Raw genomic sequence first — 16,150 nt, 5'->3', positions numbered from 1 at the left:
CATCAAGTTTTGAGGTGTCTATGTGAGGGTGTTCTGCAAATTTTTCTGTATATTTTATCTATTATTTTCTAAGAAAATTTGAAAATTACATAGGGGAGAACGGGGTAATATGAGCCACTTTTTACATTTGCTCCCCTCTAGACGAGCTAAAATTATTTATCACTCAAATTTACACATTTCCCATTCATTCAGGATGTTTCCTAGAAATGGGCATTAGCAGAATTTTTTCAAGACAAAGGGCAGTGAAAATATGATTGTTTTAAAAAAAGTTGTCATGTGGCTCACTTTACCCCAGCTGTGGGGTAAACTGAGACAGACCAGAAAAATCAAGGGGGTAAACTGATCCCCTTACTTTTTCCACTCTGAAACTACCATAACAACACATATTGTAACAGTTAGAATCCTGAAAGCTAGCCACACATTCCAGAACTAATGTCGGACTAGTAAAAGAATGATGGGGTTTGGTCAATTAAACAAAGCAAATGTTCTAAACACTTGAAAGTAACTCTGAACAAAATCAAATACAACATATTACAATTCAAAAGTTTTTAATAAGATTCAAATGAAAGATAGAACCAGTTAGATTAGAACACAGTCTGGGGGTCAGAACACAAGACCCTTAGAGGCAGCTTGTGTCTGGGGGTCAAAGCATAGGAAAATCAGAACCAGCGAGAACAGCCTGGGACTCAGAACACAGGAGAAGACCCAACTGGATTATAACATCAGCCTGTCATACTCTACAACTAGGCCTACTCTACATTCCAGCCCTGAAGGTTACAGGGAAAGATGAGAAGGTGCTCTTTCCGTGTGGTTGCCCCAGGTCATCTTCCTTGTGTATTTCCTTGGCATGATGGCTTTTCTACAATGTGTATGACATTAAAATAAAACATATGTTATATAATATTACATTAAAACATGTTTAAGACTAAGCTTAACTTGTGCCTCATGGTGGGGGAAAGTGAGACACTGTCTCACTTTCCCCCACAGCATTTGGCTCACTTTCCCCCACCACCACAATTTGAGAAAAAACTACCTCTCTTAGCATTTCAGGCTAATCTTTAGCTAATATCATCTCATGGTTTTTATATGTTGGTAGCTCATCAACACGTATGATAGAAGTTTTTCTATGTGAATACATTTGCTTTGGCACAACAGTTATTTAAGTTGACATCAAGAAAATGTACTTTTACATGCAAAATACCTATTTTGGTGAAAAAAATATGCTAACCACAGCACCATGAGGTCCTCTCTTTCAGGGCCATGGGGAAATGAGAGGGGCTTGAAAACATATATCTCACATGACCAAAAATGTTTACCGTTGCCTAGATACAGGGGGTGGCTCACATTACCCGATGCCTCAGATTCCCCCGTTCTCCCCTATTTAGCCTTCAAACGAAGGTGGCAGATGGTTGTTATAGGCTACTGATAAGGAAAGCTTCTGGTAGCAGTGCTGCTATCATGGTTAACAGCATTGGTGTGTCTAAAAGCTTACATTACAGTCAATGTTACAGTAAATGTGCCAAAAAGCAGGTGCAGAGATCTTGCAAGGGCAAAAAAATTCTGCTTGCGCACTGTGCGCGCTCGCATCGTCGGTATCTCTGCCCACTATTATTTCCAGTAGCCCACCCTAATCTAACTGGCTAGAACCAGCCCTGTGTACATGTATGTGTTTATGTAGGAATAAGCACATCATGCACATTGATACAAGTTCAGTATGAGTAAAGGGGGCCCAATGACTGGACCTTTTCAGGGGCCCAGTCATTTGTCTGGGCAGGCCTGCTTACACACAGTGTCGTTCCACATTAGTTTCTCCCAGAGTGTAAACAACTCATTTTATGGCGGTTGTCATTCAACGACAAAGCCCACCCACTTTCACAATGGGTTTGTTTGGGATTGTACTCTGGTCATTGTGGGATGGCGTGTGGTGGGCCGGGTGGGAACATCTGAAGGTGAAATGAAGCTTGGACGCTTACTGTAAAAAAGCCAACCATGATCTGACTGCCAATAAAACTAGGATGGATATTCGTTACATCTACTAGCTTGGGAATCTGGAAACACATACTCACACGCACAAAAGAAAGGCTGAGGGAAGAGAGAAAGAGACAAAGGAAAACAGAGGGTGTTCCCTATGTTTCATACATTTCTTAAATTTCACAGTTTTTCTCCAGAGGAAACAGGTTCACATTTCAACCAAATGTAAAGTATGTTGTCATTGATCTCATGCTGTCTTCGTCTCATAGGGGATCATGAGGCAGTGCCCTCAACCCTTCTGTTTATCCCACAATGCACTCCAATTACTACATCGTCACCTCACTTAGCCTAATAAAAGTCAAAATCAGTTAAGTCATCAAACCTTGATTCCAATTCCAAAATCCTTAGTATGTAATTCAACATCCAAGTCCAAGAAGGCACCCAGAGAGCAAGTAAGCTGTGCTAGAAAATAGGATAAGCAAAAATGAAACAGGCATGAAGCTTGTGTTACATTGGGCGTGTTCACTATTTTCGGGGAGACATGAGTTTAAAAATGAAACACCCCTGCCCTTGAGCAAAAGCCGTAACATCGGCATATTGACATGTTCACAAGTTTATTTTTCATAAAAAATTTTACGATATTTTTTTGGCATTTTTATGCTTTATTGACAGTGCAGAGAGACAGAGGTGAAATGGGGCAGAGAGGGGAGTGACATTCAGAGAACGACCGCGGGTGGGAATCGAACCCGGGTCTGCTGCTGGGCCCGGCCCGGGGGGGAAGCCCTACCAACTGAGCTAAGGACTCTATCAGTTCTTCAGTGATCAATCTTTTGCGTACTGGAACAAGACTTGAGGGGAAGTCAACAGGGGTTTGTTAAATCCTTGATTGAACACACCACACAAATTTGCAAGCGATGGGTTGGTCATTCCCAGAAAGCATGTAAACACTTGAGGCAGAGCAGCACAGAGACTGGAGAACAGTGGTGTTATATTTTCAGGAATGTCTCCCTTGCTGACTTTGCTACATATCTGAAGTATTGTTTTTGAAGTGCTCCAATGACCTGCAGTATAGGTCTGCAGCAGTAATATACAGTATATTTGGCAGTAAGTTTAATGATGTGTTAAAGGGCTCAGTGTGTGCCGTGGTCTGTAGATGTGCTTCAGGGTGGGTCCTCTTCTAGATCACATGTCTCTTTCCTGAGACACTGCATAGTGAGATAGTGTTTCTGTGCCATAATACAGTATTTACACAACAACAGACATCTCTTTGTCTATGAACACAACCTTCTGTCAGTGAGTACATTAATCAGCCAGAGTGTGCAGTTTACTGTGCATCTGTTTCAGTACAAAGACCTTAAAAAGGCCTCCATGAGCTCATTAAGAGAGCTCTGGCTTCACTGAGAACTGGGACCAGGGCCAGAATATTGTCATGATCCTGCAACACATTTATCATGTAGAAACTCCCTATTGCATGAACCCATCCTCCCTTATCAAATCCACATACCTACTTTCATCCTCAACTTGTTATATTTTCCTTGCTTTTCTATTTTCTCCAATTTGTTTCGCAGCCTTTAATGATTTCAGAAAAAACCTGCAATGATTTCCAAAGGTTTTTTTTGTAATACCCTGACGGTCTAAACAAACATGGGGCCCTGTTGGGGCCCACTTGCTTTTCATGTCTGTGTAAGTAATGATCTCCTCTGTATGTACTGTATTGTATCATATAGACAACTTCCCCCATCAGTTGTCAGGGTCAGATATGGGACAGACAGACTTCAAAGTATGTTATGCACTAGGTCAAGTACACTCTTTGTCATTATGCTTCACTGATGAAAAATTTTAATTTTCAAAGAGGAAATGTGTAATGAAGTGAAAAATCCCCCTTTCAGAGGTAATAGCTTTGTTGGTTTGTTTTACTTTGTCTGAGCAAAACATAAGCATTCCAAATGGGATCTACTGACATCAGCTTACATAAACACTATAGCTAATAGTTTGCATGTACAAACAGAAGTGTTAAAATGTGTTTGTATCCATTGTCACTGAATGACAAGGACTGCACTTAATTTCGTTGTACCTGTGACAATGACAATAAAGATATATTCTATATTCTATGAATCCATTGCTTTTAGCTTCCCTAAAAGTGACTATGGCTGCCTTAAGACTGGAAAAACCACAGCCTTCTTATTTGAATGGGACTAGTCCACAATGCAGATTACTATGCAAAACAATGCAGGGTCGTCCCGCAAAAAATGTTGAACATGGCTCAGTTGGTGGAGTATAATACTATTTACCTCACGATCAAACAACAGATTTTATAGTTGCCATGTGTTTTCAAGTCTGTGCATATAAAAAAACAGTTTTGGATTGTTTTGACGTCTAATTCGCCTTTAGACTTCCTGGATTGTATATCCTTGTCTGGTACCTTAAACATCACGCCAACACCAACACAGCCCTCTGCGATATTTTAACTCAGGGCTATTGCTGCTATAAATCACAGCTGAGAGCCCAGTTGTCAGCCCAGCTGTAATCTTCTGGTTAAAAAGCTTATTCCAAGACTGTGAAAGCCAAATCATTAAAATGAGTTGACGTAGCAAAAAAAAAGCTACACAATTGTTAATCCTGTAAACGGTATTTGTATTATTCTGACTATGACCCAGCTATATGACTGAATGTAAAGTCAGAATCAGTGCTGGATGTTGTGGCATAATGAACAGTGTACTGATGTATGTACTGAAGACGTGCATAACTTAGGGAAAACGTGAACTAGTCCGTGATTACAAACCTTTGACCAGAACTGAACACAATTATTTGAATCAGTGCCGCCATCAACTGTGTGTGTCGTATTTTACTGATTGAACATTGACTATTGTAACATGCATTCAAATTGACATATAAATACCACCAACTTACAACCATACAGTGTACTAGATAAAATGAAAGTACAACAAGCTTGAACTCCAAGGATTTATTAAGGGGAGGAGCAAGAAAATAAATCTCTCATTAAAACAGAGGATTACACACGCTACACACAATCAAATCCACATGTGCTTCTCATATTTGAATCTTTAGTATAACTCACAAGATGAGTTACAAGGGTTGAGGTCTTGTTAAGGCTTGTGAGGTATTGATCAAGTGCTGCTGTCCCCGTACACTTAATTAATCAAATCATGAACTGCGAGCCAGAGAGATAATGAGAGTCTTTCCAGATGTTGCTCTCTCCACAGTTGGTTGTCCTCCTCTTACACTGGCAACAGCGCCTGTACTCTGCAAGCTTATCCACCAGGAGCTGACCAGCAGACCTGTCCAAAAGGGAGACACAGTAAAGCATGGAGGGATGGATGAATTACCAGGAAAAAACATCAAAAAAGCCAGGAGAGAATTTGATCAGAATTAACGTTCATTTCTTGAATGTAAGAATAGAAGAATAGTCTTTGTTGTCATCGTACACATGTATGAAATCGGATGCAGTCCAATCAGTGCAAACATCAGAAAAGTGCAAAGCAGGCAAATAGAAACAAAAATCATACACAACATAAATAAATACATAAAATACAAGACGTTCACTGCACGACTCATCCTAATATTGCATATTCACGAAGTGTTAGGTGCAATTATGGTTCTTAGATAAAATCAGTTTTTGGGTTGGTTGGTTGGGGTTTTAATTGAAAATAGTGTTGAAAATGTGGACAAAATGGGCCTGTTTTAGATATGTCCGTAAATTGCAACTTAAAAATGGGAAACATTACCTAAAGCCAGTTTCCCCAAGCATACACCAACTGTAATGCCAGTCACATTAAACACCAACTTAACCAACTTCTCGATATGTGAATGAATATATGAATGAATAGAATGCTGATCCTACACCCACACACCTCAGGAAGCGCCTCTCCTCTGCCTCTCGTTGGTGTTTGAGCTTAGCACTGCGGCTCCACTCGTCCTCCAGTGACTTACCGATTTCTTGCTTCTTCTCAAAGCGGTGAATGCGGCCCAATATTAACCTGGACATGAAACATAGTACCATAAAAAGACAATATGAGATAGATTCCATGGAGAGAAAATATTTTGGACTCAGGCTTCTTTTTTCCCTTAACATCCTCGTAGTTCAAATTGTTTTCCCATTACCCTCTCTACCTTTACTTACTCCATTGTGTTGTGTTTGAGAGTCTCTCTCTCTTTCTCCAGCTGCTCTCGGCGGTTGTGCAGTTCTTTCTTCTTCCTCTGAGTGGCAGTACTATAATTTACCTGAAAGAGCTGCTAGCACATAGAATAACATCACATCAACTTCAATATGTAGGAGAACTATTTCGATTAGAGACTTACAGTAACTGACAATATGTCAATGCATCAATATTAATCAAATAACATAGTATGTAACAACATAACACTCAGAAAGGAGGGATTCTGCATTATTGAAAACAATTACTTCGGATACATTTAGTACACTTTGCTGATAATGACTGCAATAAGAAACGGAGATGACCTTGTGTGCCCTCTCTCGGCTCTCTGCATTGCTGGCTGGTGTCTCGCAGCGGTCAAACCCGGAGTTGTCAGCCTGGCACTCTGGAGGGTCTGCACACTTCTTATCTCCCATCTTAAGGACATAACACGCTCATTGTAATTGTATGGTTATCACAGAGCCGACCATAGTCACCAGATGTAAATAATAAAGTACGTAATTACATTATTTTGGAGAAGAGGTGCATTCAACATCTGTGCATGCTGAAAATAACAAACAAGCTTCCTTTTGGTCCTTCATATAAAAAAAACGTCTATAACACTGATGTATAGTTAAAAAAATTGTGCCATAAACCAGGTAACCATAACCATATTTTAAATAGCAGCATTTAAAGTTTAAATAAAACATCATATGTGCAGTACAGTACAGTGTCAGATATCTGATATTTTGTTCATCCCTAAGTGTGCCGTTGCTTGTGAGATAAAGAGAAAAAAACATGTCAAGTGGTTTGTCTGGCAGTCCGCCTGCATGAACTGGCCAACAGGGTGGCAGCCTTACTCTGCTGCCCTCCTTTGACCTACAACATCCATGATCTAATGATCAAGCTGAGATTCTTGAGGAATCAGTACGACCAGAGAGGAATACATGAAAGGCACAACACAAAGATCTGGCCTGATTGTCAACTTTCTTGCCTGAGTGTCCAGAGCGCTCTTGTAGCTCTTAGTTCTCTCGTGTTTCTGCTGAAGCTGCTGAGCCTTCTGCAAAGCCATCCTAAAACACACAAACACATGTTATGTGTACACGCCAGTTATTTGAAAAAGAGATTATTTGAAATGCCTGAGCAGAAACACACTGTTGTACTAGCTTGGCCTGGTCAAGACGCTCCAAGACAAGGCGGTTGTGCTGGTCTCGAGCCTCGCGGCCCCTTCGGCCCTCTATCTGGCCCTGGAGCTCGTCCATGTAGCGGTGCTGCTGAATGCCCCTGACAGGAGTCAGGGGTCGACCAGGGAAGATGAAGGAAGTCTGAACACACGCAGACCAGGGAAGACATTCAAATTCAACAAGCCACTGTTACACCCAAAGGATTTAGTGTGTGACAAGAGATGAAAAGTGTTATTTCATGATGTTAAAGCTATAGTGCTTAACTTTTTCATATAAATGAATGTTGGTTAAATTCAAGCCATAACAAAATGAATTGAAGTTGATTGAAACATATCAGCTCCCCAAATTTCTGTCTAAATGTCACAGTATGGCAATGTTTACGAAACATGTGTCACCCTCGACACTGGTGCAGGAGCTCACGAAAGAAGGAAGCACCCACAAAATGTATCAGTTGTCGAATCTACTGCCAAGAAAAAACCTGGAAGTACAGCAGAATGAATTAAATCCATATGCAATCACAAAAACCTACCTCTTGTAGATGCGGCAACAGTAATGTTGTAATTACTCAGTGTTGTTGTAATTCCTCATGGGGGACAGAAGTTACGCACTATAGCTTTAAGGTAATCATTTTTAAAACAAATTGTGTGCAGCATGAAACAGATAGTTGCTCTTCTATCGTATTTCCCACAAATTAGCTTATCAAGGAGTGTTTGCTACCAGGACTTAAGGGTGACATCTTGTCCAGGGGTTACTCACAGGAAAGACAGGACATAAAATCTTCTCTTTCTTCTCGGACATTTGCAGGTTAAATGTAGCGACCTGCTTCGCATGCTCACGCTGCTCATTCAGCTTTTCCTGCCAGATAAACACATAAATGCACCCACGCCTTTCATTATAACAGTGACTGAAAAAGAAAACAGATTTGAGAGCCTTACATATCATACTGGGAAACAAGTTTCTTCCACCCCCTAATAATCGATGCCTTGGGAAATTGTCGAAACTGTTTTAAAAGCTGTTTTATGAAACCATGATGTCATGTTGGCAAAAACAATACACACTTGAAGTTGTTTCATATTGATTTTAAATATTCCACATGTCATCACACTGCTGTCCCACACTGTTTTTGCAGCTCTAAGGCCTCAACCTGTTTGGAACCAGCTTTAACTCCTCCATTGTTGAGATGTGTTTTGTTGTTGTTTGGAATTTTGATTGAAGCTTTTACTTGCTCTTGAAATAATGATTTGAGATTTGTCTTACTTCTGCTTCTGGTGGTGTGTAACAGTTTCTACATCCTCAATCAGTGTTATGTGGTGATTTCTGATCCCATTTTTTGTCTAGACTAGGAACCACAAAAAAATGCCTCGCAGCGAACCCGGGTCCTCCCCTCTTTGCCCCATTTCAACGCTGTCTCTCCAAATATGTCTAATAAAGTGCAAAATGCCCCAAAAAAATTATCTTGGAAAAAAAAACTAAACAAGCGCACACCTGTTCTTTTTCCATGTACTGTTTGTCTCTCTGTTGTTCTTTGAGCAGTAAGAGCTTCTCCTGAGCTCTCTCCTCTGCCTGCTGCTGCTCCCTCAGGTAAACTGGAACATTTCTCTGGCCTCGCTGCATACACACGTAGCACAGCTCCTATGATGACAAGGCCACAAGACAGTAACAAGTATACACTGTAATTCATTTGTTATTTAAACATATAGTTTTTTTTTTCTCACAGGTGTTTGGATGTAAGTGATTTGTTTATAATGCATTTGTTGTGGTTTAGGAACATCCCTATCCTCTCTTCCACAGCTGTTTTCTGCCAGAGCACACATTGGATCAGAGAAAGGGTACACCCATGACAATGTCATTCTAATAGATTAATAAGAATAAAACATAATTCCCTATAGTGAAGAAGTGAATGCACCTTGAACCCCTTAACCCATGGAGACTACTATAAAAGCCAGATTCCATCTACACTTGTGCCCCTATACTTCACAGACACATGAACGCACCCACACACACTCACCTGTCCAGCTCTGGTGTGGCCAGAGCAGGGAATGTTCACGCCAGGTACCTCCAGTGTGGGAGCGACCTCTGGTGGTGAGGTGGAGTTGGTGGGCCTGGGAAAGGAGAGAATGACTCTATCATGCATGTGCAGTTTGTTGTGTTCTATTTAAAGTGGATTGTATGACCAGTGTGAAAGCTTCCTTGTGAAATTCATCATTGGTTGTTATTTCGATGTTGTGTGATCTGTTTTTGTGAACACATCCTTTCACACATTATTTTCCTGTGTTTGTGTGTGTGTGTGTGTGTGTGTGTGTGTGTGTGTGTGTGTCTGTGTGTGTAAGCTGACATAGATGTGCTGACGGAAAAGGAATCTGTCCCACAGGTAGTAGTGCATCATTTATGGTGCTGGAAGCTGCAGTGGGGCAGTAACAATATGAGACCACCACTGAGCTCTCAGCTCACACTGTCTCGTCTACCTGCAAACTCTGTGCACTGCAAACTGAACCTCTCCGTAGAGAGAGCGAGCGAGTGAGTGAGTGAGTGAGTGTGTGTGTGTGTGTGTGTGTGCTCATCTATCTCTGTTCTCTTGTGTCTGTAGTACTTGTCTGTGGCCTCCATAGGGGGTTTTGGATTAAGTTCTTCTGACAGGTTGACAGCTTTCCTCTTGGCAGGCTGCAGTGGCTGATGGGATTTAGATTCTGTAGGGAAACACAACACTGTCTCTGTCAGACTGCACTCAATAGGTGATTATTGTTTCCTTCCTTTATCTCAACCTCTGTTACAAACATATTCTGTGTTTCTATTTCATAAAGGGGAATTGAGCCTAAGCAAACAATTTTTTGCCTCCCTGTCAAAAGTCTGACAGTCGCACCAAGAAATAGCTCAGCACATAACTAAACTGCAACACTTCAAATTGTAATTTTTACACAGGGTTTTTTTTGATCAGATTAAACTAACACCATATAACATTTTAATTGGCGTTTTTAACATATGCTTGTAGTTGGATTTTGTTATCTTTGGACAGTGTCTGATTAGCCGTTTCCAGTTTCTTCCAGTCCATACTAAACTAAGCTAATTGGTTGAGGCTGTAGATACAAGAGTCAGCTAACATTTGCGCCAGAAATTAAATAAGCCTAATTTGAAAACTACTTAGCTGCTCCGTCAAAAAAGATAAAACAATAAATACACATTGTCAATATGTTAAATGAGAATTACCATTATTTCCACCTCATTGTGTTTATTTCAGATTCTACAGTTACTGCCTCACAGCAAGGAACACGTGTCTTTTTCTTTTTGTAGCAAGTTGATAAGAGGTATCGAAAAGGATTTGAATTTGATTCAGTACTTCATTTAGACTCATTAAAGGGCTATCAAATGCCAAATTGTCAGCCTGGTGCAAAAAAAAGAAGAAGCTCTTTCACCTCCCGCATTCCTTTGGTCTGTAGCTGGTGACAAGCACCAAAGATCTTTGTTAGCGGCTTTGTTTTCTAGCTGAGGAGAGCAGACAGTTGGCAGGGTGACGGGGTTGGCAGTCTGCGGTCTCAGAGGTTTGGACAGTCCACCAGACAGTAAAGAGACACTGCTCCCCGGTCTCTGCAGGGGCAAAAATACCAATGAACTTTGGGAATGTAAACTGAAAATGTATGTACTGTAGCCTAACGTACAAACACACATGGACTTCCATATACTCACATTGTTAAAGGCTAGCAGCAGCCTGCCAGATCCATCCATGGCGTTGATAAAATCTCTGTTGAACTTCATCCGAGCCTTTGAATGACATCAAATGAGACTCCATTTAACTGCAGAAACAATACAAATCACAGTATAATACATACAGTATATGAGCAGGAGAGCCACCTTGTTGTTCTTAAAGGACAAAACTCCAATTCCCTGCAAGGTGAGGAATACACTTTGTTCAGAGGCCAAGGCTTTGAAGAGGATCACAAGAGTTTCTCTAATGCAGCCTTCCACCACGTCTCGACCGAATGCAGTCTCTTGTGACACCGCTGCAAAGTTTAGCTGCACCACTGGTAGGTGTGTTGCTGCAAGGGACACACAAATACACACATCCGCATCAGTCTTTTTTCTTACAGTTTTTCTCAGTTGCGTTGGTGCTTTTCTCAGATCAGAATGAAAATTCTCATAACTATTAGTTCAACCTCCGCAACATTTAGTCATTTGAGCACATCATAGTAGCAATTTTTCCTTCCTCTGAACAAATTGCAAATGCTTTTGGACATGTATCAGTTGCTTTCATACAATTCTCTGCTGTTTTACAACATTGTTATTTGCTTATGTCATGTCAGTCAAAATGAACTATACTTATGGATGCTGAATAGTCGTTCCCAATAAAACTAATTGTCTTAATTTCATTGCTTGAGTCATTACATACAACATTGTTGAACTAGTTATCAAATTCTGTTAAGCAAATTGTATACCTTTTCTTTATCATAGATACTTTCTATTGCAAGGGATAATATCTGTTGTGATGTAGATGAAAATATGTGGCCAGACAGACAGGAACGTCTGGATGTGCCAGAATGATTTACCTATATAAGTTCAGTTACACTATGTCCTGTTATATTGTTCACATTTGTGCACAGCTCTACCAAAAGGGTGTTTTTTTATGTTTGTTCTAAATAAGTGACTGAAGTCTATTTATCTTTTGCACAATGCTGTAGAATTGCAAAGAGCATATAGGGGAAGGTGGGGTGATTTGTGCAACTTTTTACTCAAAGTGATTTTAAAGTGAGGCCTTGACAGTTATGTCTCCAACTCAAATATGTACATATATTTCAGGATGTTGTGCATCCCTGGCAATAAAAACTTTGGATCTGGAATAAACTGTTTAAGAAATATAGCTTTCGGAAAAAAAGTTGTCTTGTCGCACAAATCACCCCACGTAGTGGGGTGATTTGTGCGTCATTGTGTCACAATGACAAAGTCACCATCATCATCTTTCTGGCCATCTGAACTCTCATCAGTGGTGTCGTTAAGTGGAATTGAGATGTCACTCTCTTCTGAGCTACTGTAGACAATCACTTTCTTTTGGTGACCAGCGTATACAGCCATGCCACTGGCACGACTCTCAGAAATGTACTTTGCACTAGTTGCTCCGTGCTTGTGGAACCAACTGCCACCTGACAAATGTGATTCCCCCTACATTTCTGCCTTTAAATCAAGGCTCAAAACCCATATGTACACCCTGGTGTTTCCTCCCCATTAACCTCTGCACTACTTACTTACCTCTGCACTACTATCTGTGTTTATGTGGATGTATGGGCTTTACGTCTTTTATTTTGGTTATTGTTATTTTACCTTCATTGTTTACCTACTGAATGCACTATGTACAGCACTTTGGACAGTGCAAACTGTCATAAATGTGCTTTTATAAATACATTTTACTTACTTACTTACTTATAACTCACCTAGGCACTTTAGCACAAATCACCCCATCCCCAGAATTTTGGATAATAGGCATGATGCAGCAATTTAGGGTTGACATTGTGCTAACTATATAGACTCAAAGTGTAGCATACCAAAGCACTAAAACATGTGTCAAATGTTTTCAAACGTGTCTATAATTGTTCAGACACAATAATCAAAAAACCTTGATCATGGAAATTTTACTTTGAAAGGCAAAACACAGTTTTTTGAGCTTAAATGTGCTTATATCTTATTCCTTGTGTCTCCCTTCTTTACAGGATGAGTCAAATGGATGGCTCTTCTTAAATATGTGGTCACATTTCCAATTTCTTCCACGGTTTTCTAGAAACAAGGGGTTTTGCAACTTCCAAAATGCACAAATCACCCCACCTTCCCCTATAGTAAAAATGTGAAACATACGTATTCAGTTCATTGTACTCACTTACTCCCCTAACTACACCAATCTGTAACTTTACTGTAGTTTTCAAATGGCTGTACAAGTTGGGCATTTTCAGGTAGTGTCACCGAGTTCTGACCTTTTTTTTGCATTGGAAAACACTGAGAGAATAGACTGTCATAATGAAAACATGACAAAGCCATTTGACTATCTTGTTCATAAATGATGGTGTCAAGACTTCTCATTTTGATGACACTGGCAGTTTCATTGACATGAATACTTGCTTTTGAGGAATAGACTATCCATTTTGAGCAAGTGACGTACTTTTGCAGGTTATCCACTAGGTTTTGCAGTTTGCACTATTTGTTTTGAGAAATGCACTAACTGCTGTGCAAATGTTAATAGTGATGTGAGAAAAGCACCAAAGCGACTGAGAAAAACTGTAATGTGTCAAAAACATTCCTCTTAAAGCCACTCCATTTTTAAAGTCCAATCAAATTATTGTACAGTCTATCTCTTAGTGCAGATGTCCAGCATATTCAATTTTACTCAGTTTGACTTAAAGCCACTGAAAACTTTGTCTTTAGTTATTGTTTATTAAGACTAATACAACTATGGGGACTTCATGGACCCTATTGCGTTACTTCCTTTGACTCTTCTTTATACAGTAGAATGGGCTCACCTGCAGCCAGTGGCCTGACCTGCTTTAAACCCAGGGACTGGACAAGTTTCCCCGACAGGAGGAAGATGGGTCGTTGGATCATTGTGTACTTGTGTCCTATGTCCAACTTTTGCTGAGAGAAGGTGAAGGTCCCCAGTCCTGCCAGGTGGACGCCCTATACCCGTGGATCAATCCATTTCAGATTAGATAGATAGATAGATAGATAGATAGATAGATAGATAGATAGATAGATAGATAGATAGATAGATAGATAGATAGATAGATAGATAGATAGATAGATAGATAGATAGATAGATAGATAGATAGATAGATAGATAGATAGATAGATAGATAGATAGATAGACTCACCTTCTGTAAGGTCATCTGACGTTCAATATAGGTGGATACATCAGCCCAAATGCAGCTAATATCTGTAAAAAAAAATATTGAAATTTGGTTAGATGGCGACATTGTGGCTTCATTAGCGGTGTTATTAGCACATTGCCACTGACTACATAAATAAATTAGCCTATATTAAGTTTTTGTCCGACCGTTTTCAGAGTGCTGGGCGAGTGTGGGTGAAGTCCGTCTGTCCGCTTTGGACACCAGTCGCAGTATGTCAGTCATCACCAACAATTCTCAAAAAGTTTTTTTTCCAGGTAAATGTCTTCTCCCTCTCCTCTCCGTGGCTGGAACTGGCAGAGATCAGGACGAGCTCCCCGGCCGCAGGGCACGCAGTGACCCGGGTTTTTCTTTACAGCGCAGCGGTGCGTCCTAACGCCTCTCCGTCACTGCGGTGGACAGGAAACCACAACAAAGGAAGTTGTTTTAGCTCAAGTTTCATCATCTCGCAGCAGGTGTCATCATGTATAATGTAGAACACTATGCAATCTGGAAACGCCAGAAAAGGAATTTAGGAGAGTGCTTGTGGGCATATTGGTTATTAGAGTTTTTTAATAGTAGGCTAGCCTGATTTAAAAACGTAAACAATAAAAATGTTAACCTCCCCTAGCTTCACGTCTCATCCTGTCAATCATAAACAATATAATGGATTATTATTAATGCATATTAATCAGGCTAAGTGTACTTTACTTGAGCATTTCTATTTCCTGCCACTTTGTAGACTACTTATACACCACAGCCTATTTCATATAGGGGAAATTGCTAACTGTAGCCTGCTTTTTTAATCCCTTATGTAATTATCAGCAGGAGTGTCAAGTGCCAAGGGGAGAATCCGGGGAGACGAGCAGAGGCAGGCAAGAGCAGGCAGGCAGAGGGGTCCAGGGAGGGAGAGCTGGCTGACGAGGGCTGGAGCTGGTGGCTGGAGTCAGGCTGGGAGACTGTGGCAAAAAAGATCAAAATTTAGCAGCAAGCTAAATGCAGGCGGAACTACAAAAGGTCTAGGTGTCTGGAGAGTTACTGACTGGGTAACAGAGTTTACAATCTGGCAGTGTCTGGAAGGTAGGGCCGGGTATATGAAGAGCAGTTGATTGTTGATTGATGGCAGCTGTGAATGCTGGTAACTGACTCCAGCACACCTGACTCCAACCCTGCAATTACACCAGAACACAGACAAGGGGAAAGGGGAAAAAAACAACACAAGGGCTTGAGGCCAAAGCAGGATCATGACACATTTGTAACATCTCAAATCACACCAGTCAGGAAGGAGACAGAGCCATCGCGGTCTGCATGCACTGTTCCTAAAAACATATTTGTGTTTTTAGGAACAGAAGATATGAATCACTGTAATTTGAAAGGTCACTGGACTTTGCATGCAGTTACCAGTGTTTATCTCCCATCTGCACTTTTAGTTTCTGTTTTCCACAAGCATGATGTTGACACTGAGGCAGAAGTGAAAGGCAGCCTTTAAACTGTTGAGAGTATATAAAGCATGTCTGATCCGGTAAGGCACCGCACCATTCCTCTGAATCCTTTGAGGTGTTATCATCATAATGAATGGAAGAGTATTCATGTCCCTTCTGCTTCTTCTTTTAACACTATTCACAGGTAAGACAATGACCACTTCATTACACTTTGTCATTTATGCTTCAGCGTCAGGTTGAATAATGTGTAAATCTGTTTGTTATAAATAACTCAGACTACGTATACATGTTGTTATTGTAGGTCTAATTATAGGCCTACACAATTCAAAGTTCCATTAGGTGTGTTTCAATTGTCATATAAATTCACAAATAATACATTTTTTAGAATGAATTATGTTTTGAGGTATTTTTTTGCTACATTCACTTCAACTGTACTCAATATTGTAGTCTTTATTTATTAAGCTCAATACTTTTCTAGATAAATCATGGGTAACACTTTACAATAAGGTACACAAAATTGTAGTAGCTACTACATACCTACTACA

General features: G+C 40.3%; 1 protein-coding gene across 1 annotated transcript; it reads right to left on the bottom strand.

The window, feature by feature from the left end:
* Positions 1-5,131: 5,131 nt before the first annotated feature.
* LOC307250994 (coiled-coil domain-containing protein 81-like) lies at positions 5,132-14,409 on the bottom strand (the record flags this gene model as incomplete). The annotated part of the gene is made up of 16 exons (XM_080028286.1): positions 5,132-5,270; positions 5,844-5,969; positions 6,113-6,222; positions 6,452-6,562; positions 7,120-7,198; positions 7,281-7,450; positions 8,066-8,164; positions 8,795-8,941; positions 9,318-9,411; positions 9,900-10,028; positions 10,677-10,891; positions 10,991-11,065; positions 11,156-11,340; positions 13,804-13,957; positions 14,152-14,213; positions 14,334-14,409. The coding sequence occupies 16 exons, from the start codon at positions 14,407-14,409 to the stop codon at positions 5,132-5,134; spliced, it is 1,971 nt and encodes a 656-aa protein (XP_079884412.1).
* Between the last annotated feature and the right edge of the window lie 1,741 nt (positions 14,410-16,150).

This window comes from Ammodytes marinus (assembly GCF_949987685.1).
Source record: "Ammodytes marinus genome assembly, chromosome: 1".
Lineage (NCBI taxonomy): Eukaryota > Metazoa > Chordata > Actinopteri > Uranoscopiformes > Ammodytidae > Ammodytes > Ammodytes marinus.
This window is presented reverse-complemented; position numbering and strand designations above follow the sequence as displayed.